We start from the raw sequence: 14,889 nt of genomic DNA, 5'->3' as shown, positions 1-14,889 counted from the left end.
ACTAAACAGGAACTTCTTTAATCAACCAAAAGAGGAATACGTTATTAAATGTTTACACTAGTGTGTGTGTGTGTATGTGTGTGTGGTTGAGTGAGTCAGTGAGTGAGTGAATGAGTGGGTGCATGCTTGCGTGTGTGCGTGCATGCGTGCACATGTGTGTGTGTGTGTGTGTGTGTGCACGTGTCTCACGCAGAAGGAGCCACCACCGGCTTACTGCCGGGGGGCGGGGCCTGTGCGCGCGCGTCGTAGCGCGGGAGGTGGAGTCCGAACTTGCTGTCAACGCCAGCGAACGTGGCCACGGCCAGCCTGAAGCCCCCGATGTGGTCGGGGCTGGGCGCCGGCAGGCTGATCCGAGACCTGGGGGTGGGCTCCGAGCCAGGTGGCTTTCTGTGGTGGTGGAGGAGGGAGGGCGAGAGACAGAGAGAGAGAGAGAGAGAGAGAGAGAGAGAGAGACCACAGCCAGAGAGAGCCAGAGACAAACCGGAGAGAGGAAGAGAGTGGGGGTGAGGTGGGGGGGGGGGAGTAGGAGTAAGAGGGAGAGAACAAATGGAAATTAAGAGAATTGGGTGTGAAAGAACGTGAAAAACGGCAAATGACAGGCAGAACAAAGCATGGAATAGTTCAAAGCACCCATAAATTGCTAATATAATTTTAAATAGGAATAGCGTGTGTGCAATAGCATGGAATGTAGAAATTCCCCAAGTACATTTAATAACACAGTGTTCCTCAGCAAACCAAAACAAGCCTAATCAAATATGAAACATTGGCCTGTGACGACAAACTGAATGGATACAGCACTCGGGATCTACATGCAGCGGGACGCCCTCCGTCTCACACAGACAGCCCGGGAGCACGGTTCAACCACACGCCACATTCAGGGGATCTGCAACTGATTTGGTTTCATACTGAGCGTCGAGGGGTGGTCGGGTGGATGGTGTAGGGGGCGTGTGTGTATATATATATATATATATATATATACACACACGCCCCCTATATATGTACATTCTCTATTCTCTTTTTTCTATCTTTCTTTCATACTTTTTTGTTCTTCCTCCTAAAATGAAGCATCCTTTGACATTTTTCCTATCCAAGGAGTGAATATATATATATGTAGATATATTCTCTAGATTATCCTTATTTCTTGCTGTCCTTTTACTCCTTATTTTTTTCTTTTTCCCATTATTTCTTCTCTTCTCTCGCTCTCTTGCTCTCACTCTCTCTCTCTCTCTCTCTCTCTCTCTCTCTCTCTCTTGCTCTCACTCTCTCTCTCTCTCTCTCTCTCATATTTCCTTCTTTCTCTTTCCTCTTAAAATGCAATAGAGTTTGAAATTCTCCACATCCCCCCATCATCGGCTCCTTCTCAAACTCCGGGGCGAGGGAGGCCATGGAATATTCCCCTCCCTCCTAAGAGAGCACCACCTATTTCCACGCGGGGAAAACGAGCTCCAGTCGTCGCGCAAGCAGGGGGGAAAAGTAAAAAATGTACAAGTCAAATCGATTCTGTCTGCATCTACGTCTATATCAAAGCGCAGGCTGCGACACTGCCGTGCTAGACAGGGAGTGAGAGGGAAGGAAAGAAAAGAGAAAAGAGAGTGAAAAAAAGAAAAAAACGTCACATTCAGAACTGGGAGCAAGGGCTTGGGTCTGTCAGCTGATGTGCTCTGAAATTATTTTCGGTCTTGCGGCATTTCTTTCTTTGGCAGAGCGCAGCGAGAACAGCAGTCAAGAGCGGCTCAGCTGAAATTAACCCCAGCGCACCTGGGGACATTCATACTGCCGTGAAGTCTCGGGCTGTGATTAACACCAGAGTGTATTGCATTGCGTTTCAAAAGGTCTCAAAGACCTTTTTGATCCTTAGGTTGAATGTTTCTGAACACCTCTTTTTTGGGGGGGGGGTTGGTGTGGTTTGGACGAACAGTAGGAACAGTTAGAATGAGGTGAAATGAGGAGGGGGAAACCGGGCCGACACACTGGGAGGGCCGAGAGGGGGTCGGAGGGGGGGGGGGGGACTTACTGTCCTCCGAAGTCCACGTAGAACCACCTCTGGAGGAGTTCATAGGTCACCAGGGTGACCCCGAACTGAGGCGAGGAGCGGAAGACTCGAGCTACGGGGAGAGAGGGTGAGGTTCAGTAACGGTTAACGTGGTGCCAATAAAACCCTTCCAACTATCTACTTAAGTTGACCGGAGGGTCAAACTAAAGGAAACCTTATCCTTAGGATCGCAATGTGGATCTCAAATGGCTAATCTTCTACTCTCCTTCTGTGCTATATTCATATGCTCACATGAATATTTTATATATACTAGCATAAACAATATGAATTCATTTCTAATAAAGAAAAATACTATATCATTTCCTAATAGGGCTTGTTCATATCGTTGATAAGACAAATCAGTTCACGATACATTACTGAACAATGACAAAGAAAACAATGCTTGAAAAATGGAGGCGTCTTTGCAAGTCGAGGGTCAGTCTCCGCACACCGTCTAGGGGCTGGCAACAAAATGTGATTTGGGTGAGATAGGAGACTCACCTCCATGAGACCCGTCCACAAACAGTTAAACAAATCCACATGAATACATTTCCTCAACCCCCTACACACACACACACACACACACGCACACACCCCCCCCCACAGACACACACACACACACACACACACACACACACACACAGACACACACACACCTCCCCCCCCACAGACACACACTGTGGTGTGAGCGTACCCCCGGCCCCCTTCCAGAAGGCCCGGGGCCCCTCCTCGTGGAGGATCTTCCAGAAGCAGTCCTTCAGGCCGCTGTAGGTGGTCTGACCGGCGCGCGCAGCCACCTGCAGCCTGGTCTTGATCACGTCAGCGGGGGTCACCAGCGAGGCTGCCGGCATGCCTGCGGAGGGGACGGAGGGGGTGGAGAGTTGGGGGGGGAGACACGCGTTTTTTGAACGCGTGTTGGAAATCAAGCAGGTTCCCCTATTATCAATTAACTGGAGATCTTGAGTTCTTGCATGTGATCATAATTGCCCCTGAAAGTGAAGTGTTGGCGGGAGGATGAAAAAAATGAAATCCTCCTATTTTCCCCCCCTCCTTTTAAAACCCATCACATTTAATACTTTGGTCACTCTGCCACGGGGCTGAGTCACTCTCACACACACGCACGCACGCACGCACACACACAGACACACACACACACACACACACACACACACACACACACACACACACACACACACACACACACACACACACGCACACACACACACACACACACACACACACGCTCTCATCTACAAGTGGGCACCAGCTCTTATTTCCTTCACCCTAAACCAATCCCACGGAGCCATTATTTAATCTCCCGCTCCTTTCTTTCCTCCCTCTTCCCTCCATTTTTTCCTCCAGCCGCTTGAAAGGGCCGGACAATAAACGGTAATGAGAGAGACACGCGCTGCAACCCCGTTTCTTTGTATATATATATATATATATATATATGTGTGTGAGTGTGTGTGTGTGTCTATATGTGTGTGTGTGCGTCTGTCTTTAAGGGACTGGCTGACAAAAGAGTGGGACAATGCGGCCCCCCACTCCACCCACTTGAGCGATGAATGGGCTCAATCATCGATGGCTCGACCATTACCATCACCGGCCCTCTCCCCCATTTAGTCTGACTTCTTGGGGATTTTTCCTTTTTTTTTGGGTGACGGCAAAGTGAGCCGTTCAGCTGCCTGATCAACTCAGTGTTAGGCAGCATGCAGAGCCCCCCCCCCCGACCCCCCGACGATGGAGTGACCACCTGCACTCAGAAGGGAGAGAAGGGGGAGGGGGGAGGGAGGGGAGAGGAGAGGAGAGGAGAAGAGAGGAGTGGGAGAAAGGATGGAAGGGGGGAGAGGAAAGATTGAGAGAGAAAGGAAAAAGGGGGAGATTAGAAGAGGGACAGAAGGAGGAGAAGGATGGGGTGAGAGAGAGGGGAGGCATGGTGAGAGGGCAGAGGACAAGAGGGGAGAGGAAAGAGAAGGAAAAAGGAGCAGAGGGAGGAGGAGAGAAGGGAGGAGAGGAGTAGAGAGGAGGGAGGAAAGGGGGAGAGGAATGAGGAGAGGTTTGGAGAGACGAGGCCAGGATAGGTTCATGGGGGATGAGAGGTGACGGTCTGAATGAGCAAATAAAGACGTTTTCAGCGAATGTTGGCGGAAAAGATGGGAGGGAGAAAACACGAAAATGACTCAACTGAATTGGACTGATTCGAAGCGAAAACGATCCGACTCTAAGACAATTTACCAATTATAGCACAGTAGCACACAGCGATAATATCAAATAGCGACTAATTAACGCCTCAAATCTTCCCCACAACGCTTACCCCATAAAAACAACATCGACTAGCACCACACAGTCAGATCTTTACCGCCTCTCTGGGGGCTCTTTGGGGGTTTTCAGAGCTGAATAACGCGGTATAAAACTCCCGGTGGTAACTCAATTTCCTGTGCTGAAGTGCAACGCACTAATTGTCAAAACGCCATAACCCATGAGCATGGCACGAGTAGTGAGTGGCTGTTAAATGTTGGGAAGGTCTCAAGCGAGAAACACACGAGAAATGGACCCCCAAAAATAAGTATGAAAGGGAGCACCGGGGTGAATTTGAATGTGGACTCGGCGGTGTGTGTGTGTGTGTGTGTGTGTGTTTGTGTCTGTGTGTGTATGTGTGTGTGTGTGTGTGTGTGTGCCAGGGACAGCCAGTCTTGTGGCTTCCAGAAACCTCCAGTGGAACGGGAGGGAGGACAGGATTTATATGACTTTTCCACGTTGCCCCGCGCTCGCTGCCGCGAGGAGAAGAAGCGGGCGCAAGCCGATATACCTCAGAGGACGCTAAGCAAACAGGCCGGATTTTTCAGCCAGACGGTTTGAGCGCTCTGCCTCGCAAAAGCTTAGCAATCGGAGAACCAGGGTTCATTTATTACCGGCCTGTTTTCTTTCATGCAGAAGCCTACTCCGGATCACATATTATACAGTCGGTGCTAGGATTCACATCATAGTCTCAGCCGGAGGGGGGAGAAAGGGAACAAACTCACCCCAGCCTACTCAAGGTTAAACACGCACCACACACACACACACACACACAAAAACACACACACACACCCCCACCCACACACAGACATTCTGTACCACAAAGGTGTGCACGTATAAGCACACACACATAGGCGTGTGCTGTCCACATACACACACAAAGTCGCAGGCACATATGTTAAAGTACATATGCAGACATATGTATGGCCGCCTTGCCTAATACTGCATGTGTGTGTGTGTGTGTGTGTGTGTGTGTGTGTGTGTGTGCGCGCGTGTGCGTGTATCTATAATAAATACACTTAATACTGTTGGAAACTCTTTCGGCCAGCAAGGTTGGCAGACGTAAGAGGCGCTTCCCTGTAATGGCGGTGGAGTATGAGTGTGTGTGTGTGTGTGTGTAGTGTGTGTGTGTGTGTGTGTGTGTGTGTGTGTGTGTGTGTGTGGGGGGGGGGGGGGGGTTTGCTCCAACCCCCTCCCACATTCCCCCCATCCAATCAGCACACAGCAGCACTCTAATTAGCCGCTACCGCCTTGGAGCCTGCGGTCGGAGGCAGCGGCCCCCTGGCTTCCTGGCCCCGGGGCCCCGCTGCTAGCACCGCTACTACTTCTACCACTGTTGGGGCCCCCGGGGGCCCCCTGAAACACACTGGAGGTCTCCCCTCCTCTGCTGCAACACTTCAAGACCCCTTACCCAGACCCCCCCCCCCCCCCCCCCAACATCAAACCCGCACGAGAGGTGTGCTTTGTGATCAATTGGTATTTGCGGTGGGCAGGGAGGCAGGGAGCCCCGCGCCGCTGAGCCCACAGAGGAGATATTGTTGAAGTCTCCGTCCCCGAGAGGGAGCCCTCACCGGGGGCCCGTTCCGGGAGGTTGGGGTCGTTTTTATATTCTTTGGCTCCGCAGGCACGGACGTGGACGCTGGTCGAGCCAGTCAGTCAAACAGAAACGCAATAAAAGGCTGTTTTACACGGCGAGATATTGCGCCATTAAAAAATAAAATAAAGTGTGCCATGTGATTAACTGGATAATCAGGGCACGGTATTATAATAATAAAGACTTGGGTGAATAGCGATTACTGGACACATTTTCTACTGTGTGGCCGTTCGGGCACGGGCTCATTTGTGCGGGGCTCCGCGACGACGGCCGCCACAATGTTTTTCCATTTCACACAGGCCTGTACGCGGTGGTTAGTCTCTCACGTCAAGACACACACTGCCACCGCCAGCCCTTACTCAATGACCTGCCCTGCTTTGATGAATACACGCGGTTTCAATCAAGTGTTTCAGACGTTAACACACATGCTTTTGTCGTGACAGAAAGAGAAAAAAAAAAGCTTGTGCTGCTGACCCTTTAATCATGTCCAGAAACAAGCGTGTTTGACAAAATGATGACACCCTAATCCAATCAACCGGAGTCAACAGGCGTCTGCGTTGGTGCATTGTGGGTACAGACCCAGCTTGTCCCCTCATGTAATTACAAAAATAACCGGGACTGACACAGGAAGCTATGTCACCCTGTTTCACCCTGCTGTCACCCCGGTCTCGATCCGGGATCCAGCAGTCCTACGGGCTTACAACAGAACCTCGGGGGGGGGGAGACAGTACAGAGACTGAGCCTGATTGGACTGGAGTAGCAAGCCCCCACCACCACCTCCACCACCCCCAATACCACTGTGGTGGTGGTGGTGGAGGAGGTGGGGGTGGTGGGGGCGTGCTAGGTGGAGGTGAAGGTGGTGTAGGTGGTGTAGGAGGTGGTGTAGGTGGTGGGAGGTGGTAGTGGAGGTGGGGGTGAAGGTGGTGGTGGTCGAGGTGTTGGTGGAGGTGGTGGGAGGTGGTAGTGGAGGTGGGGGTGAAGGTGGTGGTGGTCGAGGTGTTGGTGGAGGTGGTGGAGGTGGAGGTGGCAGTGGTGGGTGCGTTACTATACCTGCCAGGGCCCCAGCCAGCAGCATCTTGGCCGGGCCGATGGTGCCGTCCTCCTGGCTGAAGTGGGTCTTGAGGTGGGCGTAGCAGGGGAAGTAGATGGCCGAGAAGGGGATGTCTCGCAGGAAGCAGGCCTTGGCTCCCTGCAGAGAGAGGGAGAGGGGTTCAGGGATCCAGGGAGGGATGAAATGGAAGAAGATGTTTTGAACCGTTTGAATTAGTGTGGGATGAGAGGCGTTTCAATGAGTGTAGGAGGAAGGAGAGGAACTCTCGGTGACCCTGGAAAAACCCCAGGAACATCCGCCAACACGGATCACTGCCTTGTCATCAGCCATTCATCCGTTTGAACCCTGCCTCCTCACAGATAAAGACGACGTGTTAAGATGATCCACCGTTTTCCTGCAGCTTTGAACGGTTCACATTCGGACGCACGACTGCACACACCGTCGACTGGAACAGGACAACGGTCGCATCCACAGTCAGAACAACAACCATCTCCCACAGCGGTGCGCTTCTATTGGACCAGACCAACGGGGGAAATCCTTTCAGCAGCGGGCTTGCATCCTTCTCCCCCCAACCCCCCCCCCAAACCTCCCTACACAATCACAGCGTCTCCGCCTGACAACTCTCTACCCTGACAGCAGGTGAGACAGCCCAGGTATAAAGGCAGATTAAGAGGGCGGGAAGGGAAGAGTCAGCCAGACGGGAGTTAAAATAAAAAAGTAGAGTGGTGCTGGTGGAGGGGGGGGAGAGGAGAAGATCCTTGCGTCTGCCAGTGTAAACAAAGCCATATCATCAAGGCTCTCGGGTTCCCACCTGGACTGCCAGGCTTCTGGCGCGCGGCCAGCCCCGCCGATACAGTAACAGTGCTCGACAGGAGCCGCTTAAAGGGAAGGAGCCGCGGCGCTGAACCTTGATTTTTTTGGACAGGGCTCATTTAGCTGCTGGAGGATAATCCCCTAGTTCCTCGCACACACACTCATGCACACACTCACACACACACACACACACACACACACACACACACACACACACACACACACACACACAGATACTGACGCATACATGCATACATAGATACACACACACACACACACACACACACGCACACATGCACGCAAACACATACATACACACACACACAAACACATACACAAACACGGACACACACACTCACGAATACATAAGTACATATAGACCTACACATACACACACATACACAAACACACACACACACACACACACACACACACACACACAGGTATCTGTCAGATCCCCCGCCTATCTCTTCCTCCTTCTCTTTCCTCTAGCGCTTCTTGGCTGTCTGTGCCTCCTGATGTGTGTCTGTGTGTCTGTGTGTCTGTGTGTCTGTGTGTCTGTCTGGCGGCCTGCTCGGGGGCCAGAGTGGTCGCTGAAAGCTGGGAGATAGTATCGGAGCTGGACAGAATGACTCCTGTGTTGGCCGGAGGGGCCTGGGGGTCTACAGGTAACTGTTAGAGCGTCTCAGGGCTGGGGGGGGGGGGGGGGGGTGGTCATCATGGGTTTAAGGTGAACGGTACACAGTATGCGCCTGACTGTAGACTGACACTGGAGCTCTGGGTTATGAGCGTCCGCAATCTCCCTGCAGGCATCCCTGAGCTAGATGCTCTGCTACCCGCCCCATAATGACTTAATGTGTCTGTGGCCACTGTACGCTGCAAAGGATAAAAGGGGCTGCAGCCTTACAAAATGGTCAATGGTCAAAGGGAATAGTGTGCTGAACCACTGCATTATAATGTATGACGTGTGTGTACATTTTAGAATGTGTCCTGCAAAAAATACAAATGATCCAGCCTCACTGCTGTCTTCCCTCCAAAATTACAGAACAATACAGAATGAATGTATTGAATTGATATGTATTCATTGAGCTTGACCTTGTTTAAACAGAGAGACAATTACAATCTTTATCATATCTTGTAGCCATATCCACCAACCTTTGTGTGTGTGTGGATGTGCATTTTACAAACGAACGGCCACAAAACATAGTTCACATGCACCTGTGTCTCCATTACCGCCGTCCAAACGACAACCTGCGGTCCACGTCCACAGTGCTCCCGTTCCCACAGTGACAGCCTCTGCCCTGCTGTGACTGGTGGCGCTAGTGCGTTAGCCACCGCGTCGAGTCGCTAGCTCCAGCCGCGGAGGCCCGAGCGTCAGGATAATTACCCTGACAAAGGTAGCTCTGTGCCTGGGCGCAGCCCCTCCGGAGCCAGCCCGTCTGGGGCTAGCAGGCTGGAGCTCGTCTCCTCCTTCTCCTCCTCCCAACCTCCTTCTCCTCCTCCTCCCCGACTACCGTTGCCGCGGCGTCGGCTCTCAATGCGCATTGTCTGGCCCGTCCGTGCATAGCGCGGCGGATGAACGCCGAAGGATATGCGCAGTGATGTGCACATGCATGCCAGTAAACACGCACGCAAACACATTCACACACATAAACGCAAAATCACAGACGCACACACACACACACATACACAAACACACATGGGCGGATAGAGTCTCACAGAGAGCACAGCAGGGTGAAACAGTATTCTCACGATTCTCAGAATGCAGGCATGAGACATTTGTTTGAATGCATACCCAAAGTAGCTCACTTTTGCACAAAAGTAAAACACACACGCACACACAAACACAAACACACACCTACACAAATACACACGTGTGGACGCAAACTTGGATGCAGGGTAGCAGTGTGACAGACAGGCTGGCCGAGGGAGACGGGACCTGGCATTCCTTGTTGAAAGCCGGTTTACATGCAAGTACCTGACCTGCCCTTAAAAGTGCTAGACGGCAGACAAAAGGAGGAGACACTAAAACACAAACAGGCCAACAAGCAATCCAAAAAGAACTCAAAAGGTCAGATAGTAGGATAACAAACTTCCAACCGTGCAACCATAAACCTCCAAAGTCAAATATGGAATGGCTCTTTACTGAAATTACCCAAACCAGACACACATTCGTGCATACACACACACATAGATGCATGCACACACATTCACGAACGTACGCACAAACTTATGCATGCACCCACACATTTATACTGGTTTAGATATAATTAATGCATTTAATGCTTCTAAATGACACACTATTTAGCTTTAAAGGGGCATTGTTTGATTCCTAACCTGTAGGGGGCACAGAAGGACCACAATCGTTCAGTCAAAAAAACGGTTTTGACCAGTATTTGTTTTACACAACCTGAAGAGAAAAGTATCGACAGCCAATGGTAGTGTTAGCAGGTAGATCTGAACATGGCTGGAACAAAAATGAAACATAACCAGTGGGCTGTTCAATTGGGCTTCTAGGTAAATACAACTGACTTCATACTTAATAATGGAAATAATAAACAATAAAAACAGTTAACATATATTTTACTGTTGTCCAACATGCCTTTGCAGTCGTGCCAGTTGAGCCACCAAGATGATGATTGCATTATTAAGCACTTATGATGGATTCATTCATTCATCCTTTATTCTGATATCTAAAGGCTGGTTTTGGAATAATAATTTCTATAGTTTTCTTTTGGATTTCTTTCGTGTATGTGAAAGGTAGGAACAATACGTAGCACAAGTCCACACAAATGTATTATATGGAGCCCTAAGACTGCAGCGCCCAGTCCAATAATATCATACAATTCAGATATGTTTGGGTAATGCACTGTAATTCTCATTCCTACGCTACAAAAAAAACAGCAATTAGGCCTATCAGAGTTGAATACAGCCTTATGGAATAAGTTCATTCCTTCCCCTGTGCTCTAATAGAACACAACACCCAGGCCTTGTTGATTCAAATAATAGCCGGCGTAGGGTGAGGTAATATATGTTATTCTCAAATAATTGATAGAGAAATGCATGTGATTCAGTGGGAACTGCAATTAGTACAAATTAATTGTGGCGAAGTTGTGCGGCTGTTGACAAAGCATTACAAAGAATATTGTGGGTCACCCATTTGAACCAGCAGTGATGAAATGTGTACAATTTTAATAATAACAATAATACATTTGAGGCGTATAGTGCTTTTCTAAGCTACAAGTCTGGATGGTACTGGTGGGTTGAATTCATCAAAAAGCATGCATTATGCTGACTATACGTCATCATAATGTGTGGTGTGGGCCATGGCTCACATCCTGTCTTCAGGGAAGGGGACTCATGGGGCAGAGTCCATCGCAGCTATGCCCTCTGTTAGATCTGAGGTTCTGGATGGTTCTGCGGTTCCCAGGTGGAGAAGGAGCAGGGTGTGTGTGTGTGTGTGTGTGGGGGGGGTCAGTACTGATAGGGCTCATGTAATGGAAGGATTCAGTGTTTGATTAAATATCCCTTGCCCTTGGGAAGGCTCAGGGAAATCCCATCACACCCCCCCCGGCCGGGGCCAGGGTGGCCATAGCCGGGGGGGACTGGGGGGGGGGGGGTTGCAGCTCACCTTGTAGAGTCCCAGGAAGCCCAGCTCGCGGATGACGGAGACGGCGCTGACCCTGGGGCCCGTGGTGATCTCCCCCGCCACCTGCAGGCGGATCTTCACGATCTCCACCGGGTTGGTGAAGATGACCTGGGAGCCCCCGGCCTGCAGCACGCACACACACACATGCATATGCACACACACACACACACACACAAATACACATATGCATGCACACAAATACAGAAACACATGCACAAGCATCAACACACATATGCATGCACACACGCACAAACACGCACATGCATAATTACACATATGCATGCACACACACACACACACACACGCGCAAATGCATATATGCATGCACACAGAAACACACCCTTACATACAATTACGTATGTACACATGCAAATACACATGCATGCCCACAAAAACACATACACCAACACACACACACACACATATCCACGCATACCATGCACAAGCACACATCAATATAAACCCACACAGACACACACGAAAGAACACACACAGTGTTCAAAAATTATTTGTGAATATAGCAGCATAAGTAATGTTCAGTCATAATATATACACCAACTGGTTAGGGGGAAGCAAAACTAATTCAGCCGGTATTAGTGGCTAAAAAGGAGGCATTGCGCACAATGAAACTGCAGGACCAAAGCATTTGGTACACGCACAATAAATGTCCACGCCCATTTAACGCATCTGACCCATGAGGATCTCAAAGACTTAGGAGCCGGACAAGATCTGCAATAAGACGAAGCAGCCCTCTTTGATAGCGGTACATGACATCACTCGACAGCAGCAGCGTGCCGTCTCAGCAGCCAGCTGCAAAACAAACACGGCAGGGAGGAGGTGAGGACGGGGGCTACCGGGAAGTCTGTCAGCTGTTTGTCTTTCTCTTTTTTGTGCCCGCAGGCTCTCGTTATAGCTCTCCCCCTCTCTCTCTCTATCTCATGGCTCTCGTTATCTCTCTCTCGTTATCTCTCTCTCTCTACTTCTTGTCCCTCCTTATCTCTTCTTTCTCTCGTTATCTCTCACTCTCTCTTCTCTCCCCCCCCCTCTCTCTTGCTCTCCCCCTCTCTCTCCCCCCCCCTCTCTCTTGCTCTCCCCCTCTCTCTCCCCCCCTCTCTCTCCCTCTCTCTCTCTCCCCCTCTCTCTCCCCCCCCTCTCTCTCTCTCCCTCTCCCCCCCCCTCTCTCTCTCTCTCCCTCCCCCTCTCTCTCTCTCTCTCTCTCTCTCTTCAACCTCTCACCAGACCGCACTCAACACAAAGAAAAACACTTGCACTTATCAAGGCAAAGTTTAAAGAACGTGCAGCGTGTCCGGGCGGGTGATGTGTTCCGAGGGTGAGGGGAGCGGAGGTGTGCCATGACAAAGGGTTCACAGTGCCTTGTCATGGAGCGCTGTTGTGATCCTGCCAAACACCCCGCGGTGCCGAACATCGCTGACACCGTGTAGACGTGACACTCGCATGCCAGCTGCCACTGTTTCTGCGTGCACCTCTGTAATCATTTATTTTGTGCTTGTTGCCCCCACCGTCACTCTATGATTGGCCTTGGCCACAACTCGCGTATATTCCTCCACTGTTTACCTCACTTTGATAGTCTCTCTTACCCTCTATCTGTCTCTCGCTCGCTCTTCTTGTCTTCGCTCTCCTTCTTTCTCTCTCTCCCTCTCTCTTTACAGTTGCTAGCCGTTGCTATAGCTACATGCTACAGGCGCGGCACATCAAAATTAGATAGCAATCGGTTGCCATGGCGCCATCCCAGTCTTAGAAAGGCTTTTGGTCTGTTTGTTGATGTTTCTCTCTCTATCGCTCTCTCTCTCTTCTCTCCCCCTCTCGCACTTCGAGGGCGCTGCTATGAATGATGAATTGTGCCTGCTGCCTCCAGCTTATGGGAAGGCACCAAACTCCACTCCAACTGCATCGTGGGCTCATTTAATGACGGCCACTTTTGAGCTTTACCACATTTTGAGAGACAGACAGACGCAGGAAGGAAGGGGTAGGGGGAGAAGGGTATAGGAAAGAGAGAGATAGAAGGAAAGATGAGGGAGAGTGACAATGGACTCATTTGAGGTGTCTGGGCCGTTTAGATCACAACAGAACAGGGCCTAGCTTTCCCGTTCAGACTAAACAAGGCTTTGAATAGTGGCAGAACTGCTGACCAAAAGCCGTTATGGCAAAGAGCAAACTGTTTATGGGTTTTCCTTTGGCTCTGGTTTTTGATATTTTTTGTGGCTGCCCTGTTACTGCTCACGTTGTGCAACATCCACAAACAGTACGGTGTATTGAAGATGAGAGCGGTGATGGCACATCCACTGCAGTGACAGAAGGCATTCTCCACTCAACTGGACTTGGGAACTGCCCCTCACAAACGCACAAACAAACAGCGTGAGGGCGGCCGAGGGAAACGGTGAGGAGTCAAGACAAGAGGGAGAGGGAGACACAGGAGTCAGGGAGACAGGGTGAGACAAGGAGAGAGAGAGAGAGAGAGAGAGGGTTACAGAGAGGTATAGAGAGGCAAAGAGAGAGGGAACTAGTGAGAGAGAGCGATGTATAGAGAGGTATAGGGAGAGCGAGAGAAAGATAGAGATGCATAGACAGACATATAGAGGCACAAAAGGAAGGAGATATACAGAAAGAGATGTATAGACAGACATATAGAGGTATAGAGGGAAGGGGGAGATACAGAGAGGGAGGTATGGAGAGAGGGAGAGATACAGAGAGAGGTACAGAGAGTCATAGCGAGGTACATAGAGAGGGGAGATACCAGGTCTGTGGAGGCTGGTGATTACGCAGAGACAGTCTCGGTGGCGGTGATGATTCCCAGGTAATTACAAGGCGAGGTGAACTGAAGGAACCTGGGAGTCAGCACCTTGAGCACGCCACACAGCACCTTGCACGCCCGCCCTCTCTCTCTCTCTCTCGCTCTCTCTCTCTCTTCCAGCCTGTCTACCTGCCAGCTGGTCTACCTGTGTGCACGTCTGCATGCCAACCCACAGCACCCACCCTTTCCACTGTGTACGCAAGTCTGTGTTTGTGTTTGTCTGTGTGTGTGTGTGTGTGTGTGTACGGTGGGTGTAAGCAAGGTAGAGATTGAGAACTGTGGGCCGCAAATCCTCACTCACTTATGGTCAGCAACTTTTACGCACACAATCCACCCAACACATAAGGCAACAGTTTACTTATCCAAAGGCCCAGCAATAGATTAGCGACAGCCCCAAAAAAAACATTAGCCACCCTCCACTGATGACCATTTACACTCTCGTCTGACTTCCCAGAATGCCTGTACAGCAATAACGGCTAAGCAGGCGTGTCGCGCGTTGGGAACACGCGTTAAATTGTCCTGCAAATGTTTTCACAGCCTTCCACTGCGTAGTGTGAACTAATAACAAAGGGCATTAAAATCCACCGATGCAAACAGCCCGACATTCACACTAGTAATTGCTGGTGCAAAATAGCAAAAG

The 14,889-nt window shown here is 50.4% G+C and overlaps 1 protein-coding gene across 1 annotated transcript in view; it reads right to left on the bottom strand.

Moving 5' to 3' along the window:
- Positions 1–185: 185 nt before the first annotated feature.
- The window catches only part of slc25a13 (solute carrier family 25 member 13), a gene marked incomplete at both ends in the record, with an annotated part of 51,522 nt that continues 36,818 nt past the window's right edge, over positions 186–14,889 (bottom strand). The window contains 5 exons of the mRNA XM_079749385.1: positions 186–387; positions 2,015–2,105; positions 2,727–2,885; positions 6,975–7,113; positions 11,420–11,560. Coding sequence (XP_079605511.1) covers positions 186–387; positions 2,015–2,105; positions 2,727–2,885; positions 6,975–7,113; positions 11,420–11,560 — 732 coding nt within the window. The remainder of the gene's footprint in view (positions 388–2,014; positions 2,106–2,726; positions 2,886–6,974; positions 7,114–11,419; positions 11,561–14,889) is intronic.

The sequence above is a fragment of the Pollachius pollachius genome (assembly GCF_949987615.1).
Source record: "Pollachius pollachius genome assembly, chromosome: 13".
Lineage (NCBI taxonomy): Eukaryota > Metazoa > Chordata > Actinopteri > Gadiformes > Gadidae > Pollachius > Pollachius pollachius.
The sequence above is the reverse complement of the archived record's forward strand: the minus strand, read 5'-3'. Positions and strand labels throughout refer to the sequence as shown.